Source organism: Scyliorhinus torazame, chromosome 5 (genome assembly GCF_047496885.1).
Source record: "Scyliorhinus torazame isolate Kashiwa2021f chromosome 5, sScyTor2.1, whole genome shotgun sequence".
Classification (NCBI taxonomy): Eukaryota; Metazoa; Chordata; class Chondrichthyes; order Carcharhiniformes; family Scyliorhinidae; genus Scyliorhinus; species Scyliorhinus torazame.
Window position 1 is genome coordinate 306401285 of NC_092711.1, and position 24344 is coordinate 306425628.

The window sequence follows — 24344 nt, forward strand, 5'->3', positions numbered from 1 at the left end:
TGAGGTCCTGTGTCTCTTGCGGGAAGGAGTCATCGAGGCCAGCAATAGCCCCTGGAGAGCTCAGGTGGTGGTCGTCAAGACCGGGGAGAAGCTCCGGACGGTGGTCGATTACAGCCAGACCATTAACAAGTTTACGCAATTGATGCGTACCCCCTTCCCCGGATTGCAGACATGGTCGATCAGATCGCTCACGCGTGTTCTCCAAAGTGGATCTGAAGTCTGCATACCACCAGCTCCCAATCCGCCCGGAGGACCGCCACTACACAGCGTTTGAGGCAGACGGCCGCCTTTTTCATTTCCTCCGGGTCCCTTTTGGCGTCACGAACGGGGTTTTGGTGTTCCAACGAGCAATGGACCAAATGGTGGACCAGTATGGGCTGCGAGCCACATTTCCGTACTTGTACAACGCCACCATCTGCGGCCATGATCAGCAGGACCACGACGCCAACCTCCACCGATTTCTCCAAACCGCCCAAAAACTCAACCTCACCTACAACAAGGAGAAATGCGTTTTCCGCACCACCAGGCTAGCCGTCCTCGGCTAAGTTGTGAAAAACTGAGTCCTAGGGCCCGATCCTGACCGTCTACGCCCCCTCCTGCAACTCCCTCTCCCTCACTGCCCCAAGGCCCTCAAGAGGTGCCTTGGATTTCTTTCCTACTACGCCCAGTGGGTCTCCCAGTATGCGGACAAAGCCCGCCCACTCCACCCTTTTCCCTCTGGAAGCCGAGGCCCGCCAGGCCTTCAACTGCATCAAGGCGGACATCGTCAAAGCTGCGATGCGCGCGGTGGACGAGTCCGTCCCCTTTCAGGTGGAGCGAGATGCCTCAGAGGTCGCTCTCGCTGCCACCCTCAACCAAGCAGGCAGACTGGTTGCGTTTTTTTCACGCACCCTCACCGCCTCTGAACTTCGACAATCCTCGGTCGAAAAAGAGGCTCAAGCGGAGGGAGACAGGATACCGTCTCCCTCCGAGGCCTTGCGCCCGCAGGCTCCACCACCACTACGTCGACAGTACCTCCCGTGCTGTACCCCGCTCTTTCTCCCAGGCCCAGCGCCCCCGCACCCATTTGGCTCCCGCGCTCCCTTCCACCCGGCACACCAGTCCGCAGGAATGAAGCTCAGGAAGAGCCGCTCCCGGAGTCCACCCCTGGGGCTGCACCGGACCCACTTCCCCAGCCACCTGAAGCGGCTGCAACACCAGTGCTTCGGCGGTCGCAGCGCACGATCCGGGTGCCGGACCGGCTGAACTTGTGACCCATCACCCCCGCCGGACTTTATTTTTTTACAGGGGCTGAATGTGGTGAATGTGAATACAGTTAATTCACCAGTTATGTTCTATGTTATTAACCCTGTGGGTTTTATCTGTGGGCCATTGTATGGCTTCACCCACAGGGGGAGATGTTGGAGGATGTTGGAGCATGTACGGGCTCCGCCCATGGCTCCGCCCCTTTGAAGGAGTATAAGAGTAGCTGGCCTGTGGGACTGTCCTCAGTCGGTACCAATCGCAGGCAGGCAAAGTTGATAGTTAATTAAAACCACTGTTTTACTCCGACACGAGTCCTTGAGTGAATTGATGGTCGCATCACATTGCTCTTTTTTGTTTTGCCCTGATTGAATTGTTGTAAGTCTGGCAGTTTGGGAAAGGGCTCATTATAGCTGTTGCTTTGTTCCGTTAGACAAACCTCAACCCTGCATACCAAGGCTTGAGATGTCGGAGTAGGGCTTGACTTATTCAAATAGTAAGTTGGCAGACTGCTTTACATGTCTCCTGATTTAAAGTCACTGAAAATGTTTAACAATCGACACCTCCTTTGTGTTATGGCTAAATAAGTTAAGATCGACCCCATAGACACTGAGATATTGAATCATGAGAACATGAATTAAAGCTTTAGGGGAGAAATATTGTCAGGTCTGCCGCCAGCCGTTCCTTTAGTGGCATTCTCTCTGACCCGCCCAACTTTCCGATCGTTGCCACACTAAGGCTACTCCCTCATTCCCCATTGTTTTGAAGCGCCATGCTTCTTAACTGCAGACAACCCAACACACTTCCTAGCAGGTTTTTTTACACAGAGGGTGGTGAGTGCCTGGAACGCATTGCCAGGGGAGGTTGGGGAAGCAGAGACATTAACGGCGTTCAAAAGGCATCTCGACAAATACATGGATAGGATGGATATAGAGGGATACGGCACTAGGAAGTGCTGAGCGTTTTGGCCAAGTGTGGTATCATGACCAGTACAGGTTTGGAGGGCCGTATGTATAGTTCTTTGTTCTTTACATTGCGCAGAAGGATTTACCACAAGGGAATGCTCTTGCTCGGTGGCCCTTAGCAGTCCTTGAATATTGAATATTTTATTCTACCTGCACACTGTATGAATCTTTTTGCAAAAGGAACATGATAAGCCCCGATTCAGTTTCCAATGGGCAAAGGCCCAGGAACACCAGACTGACTCTCGTTCCACACTTAATGGATAATCTTAATCACAGAGAAAGGCTGGTGTGTGGGTGATGGGGTGGAAGGATACTCAGACTTGCAATGTTTTCACAAATGTGCTGCTGGGTCTTGGCTTTGCCCCTTCCCAAAGAGAGAGGGAGGGGATGGGGGGGGGGGGGGGGGGGAAGAAGGGAGGAATCAACTGAGAATCAAATTCCAAGCCACCTTTGCCCTGGATCCAGATTGTGAGCTCCATTGGTCCGCGGAGTGGTTAGAATATGAAACTCACTGCCACATGAAATGGTTGAGGTGAATAGTAGGTTCAATCAGGGGGAAGCTGGATAAGTAGGTGAGGGAAAAGAGAATAATAGGGCGCGCTGATAGGATTAGATGAAAAGGCGTGGGAGGAGGCTTGGGTGGAATACAAGCACTAGCACCAGTTGGGCCGAATAGCCTGCTCCTCTGCTCAATGTAGATGTAGAAGTGGGAATAACATAAAACGAGGACATCACCGTCAACAAAATGGAAAGAAATGCATGTTTTCTAAAATTTAAATCATGTAACTTGAAATTGATGTTTAATGGCTTTTCACTTACGACTTTTCTCATTCTGTGTAGTGATGCAGTTTGGGAAAGGCAAGTCTTGCTACTATCGTTTCTTGACCAAAGGACAGAGGTGGATTTGGCTTCAGACTCATTACTACATCACCTACCACCAGTGGAATTCCAAGCCCGAGTTTATTGTCTGCACGCACACCGTAGTGAGGTATGTTCACAGTGGTTTAGTGATGCGAGAGAGGGAGGCTGTGGCCGCAAGTCTCAGTACTTATATGTTGTTTTCCTTTCCGATGCCCTTGCTTAAGATTAAGAATAACAAGCTTGAGGACAACATTGCCTGATATGCAAAATGCATTATCTTCCCTGCACAGAATTTCACACGTTTTAACTCAACCTAACCCTTTGCAACATTGAGCACAAGGTATCTCTGTCTAAACTGGGCTTAAAATGCGTAGTAAGATTTGTGTCTTGAAACAAATTTTGTTTAACAGAATGCTGACGGTGCTTTTTCTTTGAAATCCTCAGTTTGCACACTTGTAGGATGATTATTTTCAAATGAAAGTTGTGTGGGAAGTGAGTGTCCAGAACTCAGCTGATCCAGTGGTGCAGTGCAGGCAGGCTGAAGGAACAGGAAGGCTGGATGAAGGAAAATAGGTTTACTGCCGTTCCTTCCCTTAATTTAAAGTAGCTGATTGACCCCCACCAGCACTTACAATGACAGCGTGGTCACTGAGAATTTTGAAAAAGGTCAAACTGGTGGATTGACGCCACAAAGGCTGTCTGGAGCAGAACCGAGGATGTTCTGTAGGAGTGCACCATTTTGGTGAAGGCCATGCCTGTGGAATTCGAGTTGGCTGGGATCTGCTGTCGGATAAGAATTGTTGGCTACATCCTTGAAGAAAAGGAGTCGAAATTGTATCTGAGGACATTTAAAGCTTTGAAGGACTTAGTGGCTGAAATTAGTGACATATGTATATCAAGTGGACAGTAAATCTGTGTGATCTATCTTCTTTTTATCTGCTATATAATGTGTAATTCATAGTTTATATTGACACAGTTTGCCTGTTAATTCATGCTTAATTTATGTTGATTTGGGATTGATAACAACAACAGTTATGAAAATCCACTGGTTTTCTGTTGGAGTTGTTTTGTAAATTTGGTTCTTTTGATCTCCTTGGGATCATAACACCATACTTCCACTGAGCGCTGGAATATTCTCCCTAATCCGCCCCACCTCTCTCCTCCTGTCAGCCATTCCTGAAACCTATGTCTTTGATCCAGTTTTAGGTCACCTGTTTTAATATATCCTTATGCAGCACAGTGTCAAATCTCACACTCCAATGAAGCCCTTTAGAAGATTCAGCGACATTAAAGCTGCCATATGGATACAAGTTGTTGTTGCTTTGATGTCAAGGTGGAGCTTTCATGTAAAAACCTGCTGGTAAATTGAGAGAACTAGCATTTATATAATACCTCATCATAATACTCAGTCGGCTGGGTTCTCCGCCTTCGGGATGCTCCGTTCTGCTGGTAGCCCGGGGGTTTCCCGACGGCGTGGGGATGCCCCACAATGGGAAACCCCATTGACCAGCCAGCGTAACGGAGAATCCCGCCGCTGGGGTGAGAGAGAAATGCGGCGTGGCGGGACGTAGAATCCAGCCCAGTATACCTCCTAGGAAGAGAAGAACTAGGTTCAGGATTAGGCAGTTCAGCCTCTCGAGCCTGCTCTGCCATTCAGTACGATCTTGGCTGCTCTCATCCCAGCCTCATCGGGAGTCCCCTTCCTGCCCACTCCCCATGACCCTTGATCCCACGACTAATTAATAGCCTATCTATCTCCTTCTTAAATTTGTTTAGTGTCCCGGTGTCCACTGCATTGTGGGGTTCCACAGATTGACGACCCTTTAAGTCAAGTAATTCTTTCTCATTTCTGTTTTAAATTTGCCACCCCTTCGCCTAAAACTGGATTCTCCGATTTTGAGGCTATGTCCCTGTTGTGTTATGTAATTTGGAATAAGACAAGCTGCCACTTGATGCAGTTTCCCTTTTATAGTGCGATACCACCCCTGAGTGTCCTGACTGCTCATTGGTCATGTCCTATTCTATGTGTTCATTAGCTGCATGTTTGCATAGCATGACAGTCCCCACACCGGCGTGGGAATGGTGGTGTTTTCCGACAGAAGAAAAGGCATAAAACGGCCACTGACCTTCCGTTTGGCCAGGGGTTAGCATCAAGGCAGCGTAAAACACCCTGCTCTAGCTGCCGATACAGCCCGGAGAATTGGCGGGTCCGTGGCCCTCGCGTGGACCCGACCCGCAAAATGGTCACTCCCTTCGGCCGGCTCGTGCATCCCGGACCACCCGCCGACAGTGCCCCCAGCTCCTGCCCGCAGATCAGCCCTCCCCTAACTGGGGTGGCGCTGGACTGAGTCCGCAGCCCCCACGCCGAGTTCCCGACGAATGAGACCACACGCGGCCGACACCGTCGGGAACTTGGCCGGCCGGGGGCACCCTTTCTATTACAGATAAATAGCCCGTGATTCGAAATCAATAACCGCTGTTCGTTTTGTTAACAAGGAATACTGTAGAAAGAGAACGTAACTTTTTCCTGAGCTAGGTAGATCAAACAGGCAGCAGTGCTCATGAAACAAAGTACTTACAGTGCCCTCTGATGGCAGACTAACTCACTGCAACCTCACACATTTCAGCAATCTCATTCCCAGGGATGCCTTCAAGGGACTTGCTTTTAATGAGTTAATTTCCCCCAAAATTGAAGCTGAAGGAGAATGCCCAAGGAATGAAAGAAAAAAGAAAACAACGCACACTGCCACCATCACACGCACCAGCTGGTATTTAGAACCAGACACAAAGCACTTCACCACTACCAACTTACCTCACTGTCCCTCAACAAGTCTTTCGCAGACCTCTAATAATAATAATCTTTATTGTCACAAGTAGGTTTACACTAACATTGCAATGACGTTACTGTGAAAAGCCCCTAGTCGCCACATTCCGGCGCCTGTGCGGGTACACAGAGGGAGAATTCAGAATGTCCAATTCACCTAGCAGCCCATCTTTCGGGAGGAAACTGGAGCACCCGGAGGAAACTCGCGCAGACACGGGGAGAACGTGCAGACTCTGTACAGACAGTGACCCAAGCCGGGAATCGAACCTGGGACACCGGAGCTATGAAGCAACAGTGCTACCCACTGTGCTACCTGTGCGAGCAAACTCAAGACCTTCAAGAAGTATATTTGCCAAACTCCAAGGGCTGGATTTTGGGAAAGGCTGCAGAAGGCAGGAACGGAGGCAGGTGGGTCTACAAATTCCCCCTGTCCGCGAGCATGTTCCTGGCTCAGTGGCCACTTCTGAAGAGTGGGCGATGATGGCCAATCACGCGCAGGTAGCGGGTAGCCAATCAAACCTCTTAAAGGGCCTGTCGTTTTCCAGAAGAATGGAGGCCAAAGACTGCCCTGTGGACGCGATCTCCCGCCAGAAGAATGGTATGACCGCTGAGGACACTTTTTACTTTACTTAATCTTTTTAAAAGTCTTCCCGGGGTGCTGGAACGGTCCCTGAGATGAGGGGTTTCAGCTACAAGGCTAGGCTGGAGAAGCCGGTGACCACAATTCGGTGACGTTTACATTAATGATGGAAAGGGATAAGTATACACCGCAGGGCAAGAGTTATAGCTGGGGGAAGGGCAATTATGATGCCATTAGACGTGACTTGGGGGGGATAAGGTGGAGAAGTAGGCTGCAAGTGTTGGACACACTGGATAAGTGGGGCTTGTTCAAGGATCAGCTACTGCGTGTTCTTGATAAGTATGTACCGGTCAGACAGGGAGGAAGGCGAGGGAACCGTGGTTTACCAAGGAAGTGGAATCTCTTGTTAAGAGGAAGAAGGAGGCCTATGTGAAGATGAGGTGTGAAGTTTCGGTTGGGGCGATGGATAGTTACAAGGTAGCGAGGAAGGATCTAAAGAGAGAGCTAAGACGAGCAAGGAGGGGACATGAGAAGGATTTGGCAGGAAGGATCAAGGAAAACCCAAAAGCTTTCAATAGGTATGTCAGGAATAAGCGAATGACTAGGGAAAGAGTAGGACCAGTCAAGAACAGGGATGGGAAATTGTGTGTGGAGTCTGAAGAGATAGGCGAGATACTAAATGAATATTTTTCGTCAGTATTCACTCAGGAAAAAGATAATGTTGTGGAGGTGAATGCTGAGCCCCAGGCTAATAGAATAGATGGCATTGAGGTACGTAGGGAAGAGTTGTTGGCAATTCTGGACAGGCTGAAAATAGATAAGTCCCCGGGACCTAATGGGATTTATCCTAGGATTCTCTGGGAGGCCAGGGAAGAGATTGCTGGACCTTTGGCTTTGATTTTTATGTCATCATTGGCTACAGGAATAGTGCCAGAGGACTGGAGGACAGCAAATGTGGTCCCTTTGTTCAAAAAGGGGAGCAGAGACAACCCCGGCAACTATAGACCGGTGAGCCTCACGTCTGTAGTGGGTAAAGTCTTGGAGGGGATTATAAGAGACAAGATTTATAATCAGCTAGATAGGAATAATATGATCAGGGATAGTCAGCATGGCTTTGTGAAGGGTAGGTCATGCCTCACAAACCTTATTGAGTTCTTTGAGAAGGTGACTGAACAGGTAGACGAGGGTAGAGCAGTTGATGTGGTGTATATGGATTTCAGCAAAGCGTTTGATAAGGTTCCCCACGGTAGGCTATTGCAAAAAATACGGAGGCTGGGGATTGAGGGTGATTTAGAGATGTGGATCAGAAATTGGCTAGCTGAAAGAAGACAGAGGGTGGTGGTTGATGGGAAATGTTCAGAATGGAGTACAGTCACAAGTGGAGTACCACAAGGATCTGTTCTGGGGCCGTTGCTGTTTGTCATTTTTATCAATGACCTAGAGGAAGGCGCAGAAGGGTGGGTGAGTAAATTTGCAGACGATACTAAAGTCGGTGGTGTTGTCGATAGTGTGGAAGGATGTAGCAGGTTACAGAGGGATATAGATAAGCTGCAGAGCTGGGCTGAGAGGTGGCAAATGGAGTTTAATGTAGAGAAGTGTGAGGTGGTTCACTTTGGAAGGAATAACAGGAATGCGGAATATTTGGCTAATGGTAAAGTTCTTGAAAGTGTGGATGAGCAGAGGGATCTAGGTGTCCATGTACATAGATCCCTGAAAGTTGCCACCCAGGTTGATAGGGTTGTGAAGAAGACCCATGGAGTGTTGGCCTTTATTGGTAGAGGGATTGAGTTCCGGAGTCGGGAGGTCATGTTGCAGCTGTACAGAACTCTGGTACGGCCGCATTTGGAGTATTGCGTACAGTTCTGGTCACCGCATTATAGGAAGGACGTGGAGGCTTTGGAGCGGGTGCAGAGGAGATTTACCAGGATGTTGCCTGGTATGGAGGGAAAATCTTATGAGGAAAGGCTGATGGACTTGAGGTTGTTTTCGTTGGAGAGAAGAAGGTTAAGAGGAGACTTAATAGAGGCATACAAAATGATCAGGGGGTTGGATAGGGTGGACAGTGAGAGCCTTCTCCCGCGGATGGATATGGCTGGCACGAGGGGACATAACTTTAAACTGAGGGGTAATAGATATAGGACAGAGGTCAGAGGTAGGTTCTTTATGCAAAGAGTAGTGAGGCCGTGGAATGCCCTACCTGCTACAGTAGTGAACTCGCCAACATTGAGGGCATTTAAAAGTTTATTGGATAAACATATGGATGATAATGGCATAGTGTAGGTTAGATGGCTTTTGTTTCGGTGCAACATCGTGGGCCGAAGGGCCTGTACTGCGCTGTATTGTTCTATGTTCTATGTTCTATGTTTTCTCTGGAACAAAGATGATTGAAGTGATATAATTTTACAAGGTGACAGGTTTAGATAACGTAGACAAAGAAAAGCTGTTCCCATTAGCTGATGGCATGGGGACTAAGGGACACAGATTTAAGGTTTTGGGCAAGAGAGACAGGGGGATGTGGGGGAAAAGATTTATAAGCAGGAAGTGCCAATTACCTGGACTATGCCAATGCCTTTGAAGGCAGCAGAGATGATGAATGATTTCAAAAAGAAATTGGATGTAAACTTGAGGAGAATAAACTTACAAGGTTAGGGCATTAGAGTGGGTGAAGCAAACTGACTGGATTGCTCTTCAGAGGCCTGGCATAGACTCGATGGACCAAATGGTCTCTTTCTGTACAGTCATGACTCTACGGCACCTCAATCTTGAGGTTCCCTCTCTTTCTTCTACCTATATTAGCAGCACGCACCTCTGTTATTGGGACTACTGGGGCGGGATTCTCCCGCACTTGGTGGGATGGCCCGACGCCAGCAGCAAGAACGGCACGAACCACTCCGGCGTTGGGCCACCCAGAAGTTGCGAAATCCTCCGCACTTCCGGGGGCGAGGCCAGCGGCGGAGCGGTTGGCACCGCGCCAACCGTCGGCGAAGGGCCGCCATGGTCCCGCGCATGCGCAGAACTGCCAATGTCTTCTGGCACATGCGCAGGACCGCCAGCATGTTCTTGCGCATGCGCAGGGGGTTTCTTCTCCGCGCCGGCCATGGCAGAGCCCTACAGAGGCCGGCGCGGGAGGAATGAGTGCTCCCACGGCACAGGCCTGCCCGCTGTCGGTGGGCACCGATCACGGGCCAGGCCACCGTGGGGGCCCCCGCCCCGGTGCCGGGTCCCCCAGTGCCCTCCCGAGGACTCCATTAGACGGCCTCCCAGCCAGGTCCCGCCGAGTGGGACTATGTCCATTTCACGCCGGCGGGACTGGCTGAAAACGGGCGGCCGCCTGGCCCGTTGGGGCCCGGAGAATTGCCAGGGGGCCGCTGCCAATGGCCCCCGACCGGCGCCGCGCGATCCCCGCTCCTGCCCGAAAACCGGCACCGGAGAATTCAGCAGCCAGCGTCGGAGCGCCGGGGCGGGATTCCCGCCGCCCCCCGGCGATTCTCCGACCCGGCACCTGATCTGCAAGTGCTGGAAAGATTCCTTGGCCCTCTAGCAAACCCCCCACTGCCCATAGTTGGGGGAAGGGAGGTTCCGGTGGAGGGGGAGGTGTGGCTGCCATTCTTATTTGGCTGGCACTCCCAGGAATGGCCACCTGTTGTATATCGCAGTGCATCAGTCGACCTTTGAAGCCTTGAAAACAAAAATTTCACCAGAGGGTGATGAATCCATGGAACACATTACTGCAAAAGCCTGTGGAGTCCATGTCACTGAGTGTCTTTAAGACAGAGGTAGATAGGTTCTTGGTTAATAAGGGGATCAGGGGTTATGGGGAGAAGGCAGGAAAACGGGGATGAGAAACATATCAGCCATGATTGAATGGCGGAGCAGACCCGATGGGCCGAATGGCCTAATTCTGCTCCTATGCCTTATGGCCTTATGATTTATGGCTTGTGTGCCCCGTATAAAATGTGAAATACCGCTCTCGATGTTGGTGGTCGCCGTTTTGAAATGTGAAAAGTATGCAACACCAGTAACACAAATTAAATCAATGCGACGTAATAATGGAAGAACACAAGCAAGACATTATTTATTGAATGAATTTCTCTACAAGGATTAACTACAACTAAAATATCTTAAAAGCATCATATTCACTGTCTTTGGCATCTGATGCAGAGTTTGTCAAATTCATTCTGAGCCATTTTTGCAATGGTATCGTCACAAGGGTCTCACTTTGGTTCAGCTTTGGCACTCTGGGTTTCAGAATCATCAAAGAACAAAGGTCAAAAAAAGGACAGCTTAGGAACAGGCCCTTCGGCCCTCCAATCCTGTGCCGATTATGATGCCTTAACTAAAAAATAAACTACCGCCCTCACTCGGTCTGTATCCCTCTATTTCCTCCCTATTCGCGTACAGATCCAGATGCCTCTTAAATGTTGCCAACGTGCTTGCTTCCACCACATCCAGGCACCCTCCACTCTCTGCGTAAAAAACTTACCCCGCACATCTCCCTTAAACTGTCCCCCTCTCACCTTCAACCTGTGCCCCCTTGTAATTGATACTTCTACCCTGGGGAAAAGCCTCTGATTATCCACCCTGTCTATCCCACTCATAATTTTGTTGACCTCTATCAGGTCTCCTCTCAGACTCCGTCTTTCCAGTGAAAACAGTCCTAGTTTATTCAACCAAAGGAGCAAGGTCTTTCGGTCATCTCTGAGCGATCTTGGTCTTCTGCTGCAACATGAGATATTTTCTCTTCATAAAATGGCGGCACCCACGAGGTATTGTGCTGAGTTCTTTGCTGGACTCAGGATTTGATTTGGTCCACTGAAGTACATATGCACGTATTGAATTTCTGGTGGCGTTGTAACCATTCTGATGATTTTTGAGGACCCATTGCGACCTATGCTTCTCAAGGTCAGGCCAGTGCCGGGTCTTCGTACCCATGGTGCATTTGGTCTTGGGCATCTTCTTCAGGGCAAATTCCTTTGTCTTCCATTCTCCCACCAGTTTTCCTCTTATCACCGAATTCCCTCACAGCAGCACAGTTGTTTGATGAGTCGGCAAATGTTGCAACGTTTAGCTTGAATGCAGCTTCACACTTCTTTCATTTTCCTGCAACACCCATTTCTATTCGTCGTGCGCCCCACATGGTCTGGTCTGTGTGTGGGCTTGTCTTAAACTCCCACACTTTTTCTTGGCAACTTAGCCCCTGTGGCCTGCTCTACCCAATATGCTGACTTGTAAGGTGAGTAAATCATGCATTTCTGAGGGAAAATTGAGGCCAATTCCTAATGCAAATATAATATTTCTTAGCAGGGTCGACTTGTCCTTGTCCAACGCAAAACAACCCGCTTGATTGGCAACCTCCATTCCCTCCGCCACCAACCCACAGTGGCAGCAGTGTACACCATCGACAAGATGCACTGCAACAGCTCACCAAGCACCTTCCAAACCTGCGACCGAGAAGGACAAGGGCAGCAGATCCTTGGGAATACCATCACCTGCAAGTTCCCCTCCAAGTCACCACCTTCCTGACTTGGGGACACCTTGCCCTTCCTTCACTGTCACTGAGTCATGTGCCTGGAACCGCCTCCCTATGGGTTTGCCTGCACCACATGGGCTGCAGCGGTTCAAGAAGGCGGCTCACCACCACCTTCTCAAGGACAATTGGGGATGGGAAATAAAACTGCTGGCCGAGCTAACGATGCCCACGTACAGTGAAATGGATTTTTAAAAATATGATCCACAGAAATTGGCTGCCTCCTGAAAAACCTGCTTCCAGGATTCTGCCCCTGGCAGTTCAGGGTTCTCAACGAGGAATTTGTCCCAGCATTGGGTTCAGGATCTTGGAATGAAACTCCAGCATGGCGTCACCTTAAGGAAAACTGAGGCACCCACTACAAATCCAAGCTTCGATGCTATCACCTTAAGGAAAACTGAGGCACCCACTACAAATCCAAGCTTTGATGCTATCAGGGGCTGGTTTAGCTCACTGGGCTAAATCGCTGGCTTTTAAAGCAGAGCAAGGCAGGCCAGCAGCACGGTTCAATTCCTGTACCAGCCTCCCCGAACAGGTGCCGGAATGTGGCGACTAGGGGCTTTTCACAGTAACTTCATTGAAGCCTACTCGTGACAATAAGCGAATTTCATTTCATCACCAAAGAAGACACACCTATGATAGTACATACGCTCTTCTCTATTTGGCATAAACGTGCCAATCACACACAAGATTGGTGAAATAATGTACGCTCTTTATTTGAAGATAAGACTATGTACAAATATACTGGGAGACCAGGTCACATGCCTGACCTCGACCTTTGCTGATTGCAGACTGCCACCTACAAGTCATGGGACTAATAGATCACATTGTGTTGAGATGTATAATGATTGATGGTAGCTCCCTTAAAGGTATATGCCATCATATCACCACACATACAGCGGAACTCATTGCCATCTTCAAAACAATTTACCCTTGTGCATAGATCCTTGAATATAGCAAGCAGCACAAAATCGCTTCATTTGGAATATTTGTACTTCATACTTTGCGATGTTGTGCATTGAAGACCAAGAAAATGAGATGGACAAGAAATTAAGCAGTTCCAGATCGAACTTGCTTTGTTTGCTGGCCATATGTGGCTAATGTACTTACAGAGTTGGAAGTGGACAATGCTGACATTGTGTGCCTTAATGGTTTGAAGCAAAATGAAGAGATCTATTGAATGAAGAGATTCAAAATCAGATCCCAAACTGTTCATTCGAGTCCCTGGTGTACCAAAACTTGCGTGAAGAAGAGGTTGAACTTCAAAATAGTTGATTATTTCAGCGTTCGAAACATTTGGTCCCTAGAATGATATTAGGTTCATGTCTGGCAGCAACTGTTTGTATAGTTTAAACATGGCTCAAGTTATTTTAGTTTGTCAGCAATAGCACTTTCTTGACGTGTTGCAAACTTCGAGGTAAATCACGTTTATTTATTCACTTGTCCAGTTGTAACTTTTCATTTGGTGTAGAGTTTTGACCGATAAGGTGAACCTGATGTCGAGAATGTTGCTGATGTCACAGCTTGTCAGCATTCCTGAATGGTATCAATAATTAGCATTACATTTTTTGAGGTTTGCTCCCTCTAATTTGCAGCTATGTGGAAGTCAGATCAGAAAGACGCCAAGAGCAGGGCCTCGAAGAATCTTCCCCTGAAATCTTGCCTCCAGCAACCTTGAAGGTAATGTTAACAATGTGTGGTTATTGATTTTTGATCAAGTCATCTTAATGCTCAAAGTTCATATTTCTTTAAACCCTGTAGTAAACTGGTATCACAAACAAAAGAAATACATAGTAGGACATATAAAAGTAGAGAGATACAGTGACCCAGGGCCGGGATTCGAACCCGGGTCCTCAGCACCACAGTCCCAGTGCTAACACTGCACCATGTGCTGCCCCGGAAGATCCATTTCTATTCGTCATGCGCCCCACATGGTCTGGTCTGTGTGTGGGCATGTCTTAAACTCTCACGCATAGATGGGGAGAAATTGTTACCACTGGCAGAATGATCAGTAACCAGAGGACACGGACTTAATCTGATTGCCACAAAATCCAGCGGACTCAATTACTGCACGGAGACGCAGTGGTTAGCACTGCTGCCTCACGGCACTGAGGTCCCAGGTTCGATCCCGGCTCTGGGTCACTGTCCGTGTGGAGTTTGCACATTCTCCCCGTGTTTATGTGGGTTTCGCCCCCACAACCCAAAGATGAGCAGGGTAGGTGGATTGGCCAGGCTAAATTGCCCCTTAATTGGAAAAAATGAATTGGGCACTCTAAATTTGAAAACAAAATCCAGCGGACTCTTTTTTTTCTGCAGGAAGTTGTTATGATCTGGGTCGCACAGCTTGCAGGCAGTGGAAGCAGATTCAATAAAAACGTTCAAAGTAAAAGTGGATGCATACTTCAAAATTACAAATTTGTAAGGCGACATGGAAAAACCAGTTGAGGCAGAAGCTGGCTCAGGAATAATAAACAGAATGGCCTCCCCTCGTGTTCTAAGCTTCCGTGAGTCTATCTGGAAAAAAAAGTAGATGGCGTAGTGGTATTGTCACTGGACCAGTGCTCCAGAGGCCCACGGTAATTCTCTGGGGACCGGGGTTCGAATCCCGACATGGCAGATGATAAAATTTGAATTCAGTAAAAATCTGGAATTAAATGAAACCATTGCCGATTGTCGTTAAAAAAAAAAAACATCTAGTTCAGTAATGTCCTTTAGGGAAGGAAATCTGCCATCCTTAGTCTGGCCTACATGTGACTCCAGTCCCACAGCAATGCGGTTGACTCCCCCACTAAAATGGCCTAGCAAACCACTCAGTTGAAGGGCAATTAGGGATGGGCAACACATGCCAGTGACACCCACTAATTGCTATTACCACAATTCGATTACGTTTACTTTAGTGATGGAAAGGGATAGGTATATATAAGTCTCAGGGCAAGACTTATATCTGGGGGAAAGGCAATTATGATGCGATGAGGCAAGACTTAGGATGCATCGGATGGAGAGGAAAACTGCAGCGGATGGGCACAATGGAAATGTGGAGCTTGTTCAAGGAACGGCTACTGCGTGTCCTTGATAAGTATGTACCTGTCAGGCAGGGAGGAAGTGGTCGAGCAAGGGAACCATGGTTTACTAAAGCAGTCGAAACACTTGTCAAGAGGAAGAAGGAGGCTTATGTAAAGATGAGACATGAAGGTTCAGTTAGGGTGCTCAAGAGTTACAAGTTAGCTAGGAAGGACCTAAAGAAAGAGCTAAGAGCCAGGAGGGGACATGAGAAGTCTTTGGCAGGTAGGATCAAGGATAACACATCTTTCTATAGATGTGTCAGGAATAAACGAATGAGTAGGGCCAGTCAAGGACAGTAGTGGGAAGTTGTGCTTGGAGTCCGAGGAGATAGGAGAGGTGCTAAATGAATATTTTTCGTCAGTATTCACACAGGAAAAAGACAATGTTGTCGAGGAGAATACTGAGATTCAGGCTACTAGACTAGAAGGGCTTGAGGTTCATAAGGAGGAGGTGTTAGCAATTCTGGAAAGTGTGAAAATAGATAAGTCCCCTGGGCCGGATGGGATTTATCCTAGGATTCTCTGGGAAGCTAGGGAGGAGATTGCTGGGCCTTTGGCTTTGATCTTTAAGTCATCTTTGTCTACAGGAATAGTGCCAGAAGACTGGAGGATAGCAAATGTTGTCCCCTTGTTCAAGGAAGGGAGTAGAGACAACCCCGGTAACTATAGACCAGTGAGCCTTACTTCTGTTGTGGGCAAAATCTTGGAAAGGTTTATAAGAGATAGGATGCATAATCATCTGGAAAGGAATAATTTGATTAGAGATAGTCAACATGGTTTTGTGAAGGGTAGGTCGTGCCTCACAAACCTTGTTGAGTTCTTTGAGAAGGTGGCCAAACAGGTGGATGAGGGTAAAGCAGTTGATGTAGTGTATATGGATTTCAGTAAAGCATTTGATAAGGTTCCCCACGGTAGGCTACTGCAGAAAATGGGATTGAGGGTGATTTATGAGGAAAGGCTGTAGGGACTTGAGGCTGTTTTCATTAGAGAGAAGAAGGTTAAGAGGTGACTTAATTGAGGCATACCAGATGATCAGAGGATTGGATAGGGTGGATAGTGAGAGCCTTCTTCCTCGGATGGTGATGTCTTGCACGAGGGGACATAGCTTTAAATTGAGGGGAGATAGATATAAGACAGATGTCAGAGGTAGGTTCTTTACTCAGAGAGTAGTAAGGGCGTGGAATGCCTTGCCTGCAGCAACAGTAGTGGACTTGCCAACACTAAGGGCATTCAAATGGTCATTGGATAGACATATGGACGATAAGGGAATAGTATAGATGGGCTTTAGAGTGGTTTCACAGGTCGCCGCAACATCGAGGGCCGAAGGTCCTGTACTGCACTGTAATGTTCTATGTTCTAAATAAAAATTAAAAAATAAAATGAGAGGTGACGGAAATCGTAACAACATATTTCCAACAGACCATTGGCTCACTCTGTGCTTTTGGATCTGCTCTTTAATCAGGAGTGCCCAGAGCTGCGTGGCACAGTCCGAGACGTTTTAGGTTTTTCTGGTGTCACTTTGTGCCACAATTCTCCGAGGACAGATGTATTTCTCCAGGACAGGTGTAGACTTCCCGCCACCTTAGCATTTCATTGATTTTAAATAAGATAGGGGGCGGCACGGTGGCAAAGTGGTTAGCACTGCTGCCTCACAGCCCCAGGGACCTGGGTTCAATTCCAGCCTCGGGTCTGTGTGGAGTTTGCACGTTCTCCCCGTGTCTGCGTAGGTTTCCTCCGGGTGCTCCGGTTTCCTCCCACAGTCCAAAGATGTGGAGGTTTGGTGGATTGGCCATGCTAAATTGCGCTTAGTGCCGAAAAAGGTTAGGTGGAGTTACTGGGTTACGGGGATAGAGTAGAGGTGTGGGCTTAAGTAGGCCACTTCCCAAGGGCCAGTGCAGACTCAATGGGCTGAATGGCCTCCTTCTGTACTTTAAATGCTATGAAGTTCACTTATCTTTTAAAAGTTACAAAACTATGTGATAATTTTTACATTGTATTGAAATGTAAGTGTTTGTCAAATCGTTCGGGATTTTTCTGATCGATAAGCATTTTGAAACAAACTCAGATGGATGTTCACCTTTCTAACAATAAATGATGTATGTTTCGGCCTTATATTGAAGCAGAGTGCTTCCTCTTTATTTTACCATCAGGTTTGCCCAATGGCTAAACCAACTCTCTTAATCTTGCCTGACCTCTGTGTCCTCAGCACTGAATCCAACTCCCGCTTCAAACACTGACCGTCCAAACGTCCTCTCCAAACACTGACCGTTCACATTCTCAGCATTCTGTTTCAACCTAAGGCAGACTTCTGACAAAGGAACACTTCCAACCCCATATCCTCTTAATCCCCAAAATCTGTTACTTTTACCACTTTAAAATTGGCTGTCTCTGCCCATTCTCCCCGTCAATCAATTGCTTTCCATACTGGACATCCTCCCATCTTCCCCCACCCATAATCTTCAGCACATAACAATTATTCCTGCCCATTTTTATCCAGCTTTAACTCCTGCTCATTCATCATTCCTGACCGCACTGACCTAGATTATCTCCTCCATGAACTCTAATTCAAACTTCCCTGCTTCATCCTCAAACCTCTTCATGACCTTACCTCTTCCTATCTCTGTAACTTTCTCCAGATTTATACCCCTTACACAGACTCTCAGTTCCTTCAACCCCGACTTCGTAAGTACCTTGATTTTGCCATTGCATGTTTGCTGCCATGACTTCAGCAAGGCAGCCCTCCACAGTTTGGAATTCCCTCCCTAAACCTCTCTGCCTCTCCAGTACCCTCTCACCCTTTAAGGTCCTCCTTAAAACCCACCAAACTTTCCGATAGTCTTTGCAGCATCTTCTCCTTTGGCTCAGAATCCCTCGCGGCTAATTTATGTAGCTCTGAGCCACCTCGCAATATTCTTACATCTTAAAGGTCGTTTATAAATACAAATTACTGTTGTAACCTTCTCAGCGATGAGCACTTTGTCATTATTTCTTCTTTCGATGTTCCTTTTCTTCCCACATTATAGGCTCAAAACTGCAGGCAATGTGAAAGTGGCCAAGACATTACCATAGAGAGGCTCAGCAGCAGTCGTCCATGTTCAGTGTCATCTCCAAGTTCACACAAATCCTCTCACACCGCACTGTCGGACACTCCATGTAAGTGGAAAGTGGAGTTCTACGTCCTTCTTCTGCATTTGTTTTCCGTAATAATATAAAGGTGGGGTGCAATGTAGAGAAGGGATATGGAATCATAGTAATCGGCAGGTGAAACAATATCAAAGCCCATCTGGCTCACCTTATACCATCCTGAAACAATGATAACGGAGGTGTTGGCTAATTATGCCAACCAATCTTTCTCAATTAGTGCACAACAAGCAGGACATGAGGAAAGCCCAGTGGTGGAGAGCTTGGGGAACTATTGGCCAAAGTCATCTGTTCCTCCCAAGCATACCACACTCATAGGAACATAGGACTTAGGAGCAGGAGTAGATAATTCAGTCCTTCAACCCTTTCATAGATTTCATAGAATTTACAGTGCAGAAGGAGGCCATTTGGCCCATCGAGTCTGCACCGGCTCATGGAAAGAGCACCCTACCCAAGGTCAACACCTCCACCCTATCCCTATCCCCATAACCCAGTAACCCCACCCAACACTTAGGGCAATTTTGGACACTAAGGGCAATTCCCTTCTCCGCCATTCTATAACTCATGGCTGATTATCTCATCTCATCGCGCGTCATGTCGCAAATTACTCACACAGTGTATTTTGAAAATAGATAGTTAGTTAATGATTTTCTTTAACATTCAAGGACTTGGGAAATGAAACACAACACATTGCTGCACATTCAGTTAAGGATTTATAATAATACAGGTGTAGCAATGGTTGAGTTGGAATGTATTACAGACCTACAGTACAGTGTAAATTTGTTTAGGTTTTGGTTACATATTAAAAAAATACACAGGCGTATATATTAGGTGCAGCAGTAGACCATTCTAAGGCTATATAAGGCTCTAGTCAGAACCCATTTGGAGCATTGTGAGCAGTTTTGGGCCCCCTGTCCAAGAAATGATGTACTAGCCTTGGAAAGGGTGCCGAAGAGATTCACAAGAATGATCCCTGGAATGAAGAGCTTGTCATATGAGGAGCAGTTGAGGACTCTGGGTCTGTACTCGTTGGAGTTTAGAAGGAAGGAGGGGATCTTATTGAAACTGACAGAATACCAAAAGGTCTGGATAGAGTGGACGTGGAGAGGATGTTTCCACTAGTAGGAAAAACTGGAACCTGAGAGCACAGACTCGGACTGAAGGGACGATCCTTTAAAACTGAGATGAGGAGGAATTTCTTCAGCCAGCGATGTCATAATATGCACCCATGCACATCATGAGGTAAAAACAGGCAGTGACAGACACCCAGGTTAGCCAATCAACATACAAGAAAGAACACAACCAATCACCAGACAGAACACCAGAGGGGGGCTTCCAACTATAAAACACACGAGGCATCAGCACTCTGCCTCTTTCCACTGGTGACAACTGTAGCGACAGACAGGGTGTATATATCAGTCAGCACCTTCTACATGTGGATCAGAGCTAGCCTGGTCTAGTAAGTTAGAGTTAGTACACTTAGAGTAGTAGAGTGTCAACCCACAGCCAACTGTGTGCATTGTTACAGAAGTTCAATAAATCGTATTGAACCAACGCCTACGTTTGGTGTATGCTTTACCGTTGATCTGCATCCTGTTGCAGTCCGTGTTACCCCAGGGTGAATAACACGACATGATACCAGGAGTCTACTTCATCTAAGTAATTTATCTTGAATAATTCAGTGACAACCAGCAAGTGCCTTCCAGCGGCATGGAGAAGATCCAGGCCCCTCCACAGCTCCGGATCTCCGGAAATCTCGGCGCCAACTGGCGGGTCCTCAAGCAGAAATTCAGTCAATATATTGAGGCTTCAGGCCTCGAGGATGCGTCCGATGCCAGAACAATCACGCTGCTCCTATCGACTGCGGGGGACCAGGCCATCCAAATCTTCAATTCGCTCACTTTTGCCGACGGCGAGGACAAGACCAAGTTCCAGGCTGTGATAGCCAAATTCGACAGTCACTGTGAAGTCGAAACGAACGAGAGCTTTGAGCGCTATGTCTTCCAGCAACGCCTTCAGGGTAAGGATGAGCCTTTCCAATCTTTTCTAACTCATCTCCGCATATTAGCGCAATCCTGCAACTACGGTGACACCGCTGATTCCCTCATCAGGGATCAGATCGTGTTTGGGGTCCACTCCGGCGCCCTGCAGGAGCAGCTCCTAAAAATAGAAAACATGACCCAGCGTGTAAATCGAGACGTGTAAAGTGCATGAACAGGCGAAAAGTCGTTACTCCTGCCTTAAATCGGCAGAACAGGACCAACTTGCCTCCCACGAGGCAGAGAGTGTACAGGCTATCGCCCGAATGCGGCGCCTTAGCATCGATGAAGGCGGTCATTTTGCCCGCTTTTCCCAGGGTCCCAAGCATGCGCACCACGGATGGGAGAACTAAGCGGCCGAAGGCCGCACTGCGCAGGTGCGAGCGGCGGCTGACCGCACTGCGCATGTGCGACAACGCACAGAGGGTTACAACATCAACGTCATGGCGTGCCTGAACTGCGGCACCGCCCACTTAAAGTGGCAATGCCCTGCAAATGGCAGGCGATGTTTGAATTGTGGGAAGCCTGGCCATTATGCAGCCTTGTGCAGGTCTGCACCTCCAATCGTGGGCCAGCGATCCCGGCTCCAATGCAAACGAGTTTGAAGTGTGCAGCAAGAACTGCTGGATTCGGAACCTGGTACCACCACGGATCCAGAAGACGACTGTTCCGGCCATTCATTTACCATTACCTTCCAGTGCTGTAAAAGGGGCAGCAACTCAGGAACCGGCAAAAGCTGACATACGATGCTCATGCTACTGATTTGCCTGTGCTCTCTCCGGAAGATGCTGTTCGCATCAAGTTGCCTGGTGGAGGATGGTCAGCTCCAGCCTTCTTCGACAGGCTTCTCCCAGGTCGTTCGTGGTTCGCATGGCTGATGGATCCATTGTCAAGCGCAACGGAAGGGCACTACGCAAACTTGCCTGCCCACCACCGGATCTCACGTTCCCAGCTGTCGTTATGCCTTTTCCGCACACCTCGCTCCATGAAGCCACCAATCTGGCTGCAATCCCGCCTGTCAAGGCGCCGTCATCCCACCTCCATCTCTCAGGCGGTCGACAAGGATCTGACGCCAGCCCCAGAGATTGGACTTATAAATATTTCCCTTGTTCCATATTGTTCTGTATCTGCACGCTAGACACCTGACATGTACATATGCCTTCACTCGCCATTTGCTGTAAATAGTTATATCTGTAAATATGTCGTATATGCTCTAATTGTTTTTAAAAAGGGGGATGTCATAATATGCACCCATGCACATCATGAGGTAAAAACAGGCAGTGACAGACACCCAGGTTAGCCAATAAACATACAGGAAAGAACACAACCAATCACTAGACAGAACACTAATGGGGGTTTCCCATGATAAAACACACGAGGCATCAGCACTCCGCCTCTTTCCACTGGTGACAACTGTAGTGACAGCCAGGGTGTATATATCAGTCAGCACCTTCTACATGTGGATCAGAGCTAGCCTGGTCTAGTAAGTTAGAGTTAGTACACTTAGAGTAGTAGAGTGTCAACCCACCGCCAGCTGTGTGCATTGTTACAGAAGTTCAATAAATCGTATTGAACCAACGCCTACGTTTGGTGTATGCTTTACCGTTGATCTGCATCCTGTTGCAGTCCGTGTTAACCCAGGGTGAATAACACAAGCAGGTTGTGAATTTTCACACATAAGTCTGTGGAGGCCAAATCACTGAGTGTCTTTAAGACAGAGATAAAAAGGTTCTTGATTAATAAGGGGATCAGTGGTTATGGGGAGAAGGCAGGAGGATGGCGACGCGAAACATATCAGCCATGACTGAATGGCGGAGCAGACGCGATGGGCTGTATGGCCTAATTCTGCTCCTATGTCTTATGGTCTTATTTGACCTCTTGGGCCTGCTCCGCCATTCAATAAGAGCGTGACTGACTTGATTGTGGCCTCAACTGCACTTTCCTTCCTACCCCCAGTACCCTTTGACCCCCCCTGGTTTATCAAGAATCGATCTAACCTCAACCTCAAAATTATCCAATGGCCCGACCCCCACCTTATGAAATAAGTGATAAGACATATATAATAAGTAATCGGAACAGAGCAGTCTGTCCTGGGAAAATTGTCACAATGAATGATAAGGCTTTGGAGCTATCTCTTTCTTCAGTAGAAAGTAAGTATCCGGGTGGGATGTTCCAGCACCCCCTCCCCTCCCCGCACCGTGTTTTCCGGCAGAGGAGGTAGTTCGCCGTTGGCCGCCAGCGGGATATTCCTGCCCCACCAATATCTGCAACGTTCTGCATGGATCCCCCATCCCAGCGTCGGGGAACCCACTGCAGGATAGTGGGATCGGGGGGGGGGGGGCATTCAGCCGGACCGCAATATCTCAACGGCGGAGAGGACTGGAAAATTCCGCCCGATAATTCTCAGTGGTCAAAATAATCCAAAATAGATAGAGTGGTCTTTCGGGGCGGCACGGTAGCGTTGTGGTTAGCACAATTGCTTCACAGCTCCAGGGTCCCAGGTTCGATTCCCGGCTTGGGTCACTGTCTATGCGGAGTCTGCACATCCTCCCCGTGTGTGCGTGGGTTTCCTCCGGGTGCTCCGGTTTCCTCCCACAGTCCAAAGATGTGCAGGTTAGGTGGATTGGCCATGATAAACTGCCCTTAGTGTCCAAAACTGCCCTTCATGTTGGGTGGGGTTACTGGGTTATGGGGATAGGGTGGAGGTGTTGCCCTTGGGTAGGGTGCTCTTTCCAAGAGCTGGTACAGACTCGATGGGCCGAATGGCCTCCTTCTGCACTGTAAATTCTATGATTCTATACACAGTTCAAATTCCACCAAAACACCGACGCCGTAAGCGGCGATCGGGGAAGAACCCCTTTTACAATGAAATCGGGGGAGGTGCCTGTTTACGGATGCTCCGCCCCCTCCAAAACGGCATCATCGAGGAGTATGCCACACGCCCTTGGGCCGACCTCAGGACGTTACCTGAAGGCCCTCCCCCGATGCTTCACCCCCGATGGGCCGAGTTCCCGACGACACGGGACACGTGTGCTCTCAGTTTTCGGGAACCCGGCGTGGCGGCTGCGGACTGTGTTCAGCACCGCCACAATCGTGCTGCTGGCTGGGGGGAGCGGGGGGGGTGGGCGGGGTCTTCCGCGAGGGCTGGGAGTATTGGTGGGGGGGGGGAGGGTGGCCCGGGAGTGGCGAGGGGTGTCCAGGGGGGGCACTATCTGGCAGGTCGGGTCCGTGCGTGGCTGGCGCCCTGTTGTACGGCACGACCGCTGAAGGTCGTTGCTGTGCGCATGTGACCCGCCAATTCTCCAGGCATTTATATCGGGAAGGCCGTGCGTTTTACATGGCTTGGCTGCTAGCCCCTCACCGGTCGGAGGATCTGTGCTGGGGCTTCACCGTTTTTTTCGGCGTCAAACCAGACACTTCCTCCAGACATAGCCTCAAAATCGGAGAATCCAGCCCATAATTTAATGTATTTTTTTGAGCAAATATTAAGGCGTTCAATTTTCATTGTTAAACTACACACTGTTAAACTTGCTGAAATTGTGTATGTGTTTCTTTTGAGGGCAGAGGAGGCAGCTGTTGGGACTAATGTTCATTATTCTAAATATATCTTAATTTTAGCTTTGGTATGCCAGTGAATATTTTAAGCCCTGGAGAAAGTCAGAGTTATTTGATTCAGTGACTGCTTGGTTCTTCCAGCAACGCAATCCAAAGTGTACACGGAGGCAAGCACTCCTTCCAGACAATCAGTGGCTACAAGCTTGCAGGACAAGTCAATACAGAGACCGCAGCAAGTTAACCCTCAGGTGAGTATTTGCATCTTCCCCGTGGTCAGCAAGAAAAGCAGAGGAGAGGATGTTTCCGCTTGTAGGAAAAACTAGAACCAGAAGACACCATCTCAGACTAAAGGGACAATCCTTTAAAACAGGGATGAGGAGGAATTTCTTCAGCCAGAAGGTGCTGAATCTGTGGAACTCTTTGCCGCAGACGGCTGTGGAGGCCAAATCACTGAGTGTCTTTAAGACAGAGTTAGATAGGTTCTTGATTAATAAGGGGACCAGGGGTTATGGGGAGAAGGCAGGAGAATGGGGATGAGAAAATATCAG

The 24344-nt window shown here is 48.3% G+C and overlaps 1 protein-coding gene across 1 annotated transcript in view; it reads left to right on the forward strand.

Annotated features, from left to right (window-relative positions):
- The window catches only part of npas2 (neuronal PAS domain protein 2), a 183856-nt gene that overhangs the window by 107823 nt on the left and 51689 nt on the right, over nt 1-24344 (forward strand). Inside the window, exons 15-18 of the mRNA XM_072501536.1 lie at nt 3048-3195; nt 13595-13679; nt 18085-18214; nt 23938-24044. Of these exons, the coding sequence (XP_072357637.1) occupies nt 3048-3195; nt 13595-13679; nt 18085-18214; nt 23938-24044 (470 nt within the window). The remainder of the gene's footprint in view (nt 1-3047; nt 3196-13594; nt 13680-18084; nt 18215-23937; nt 24045-24344) is intronic.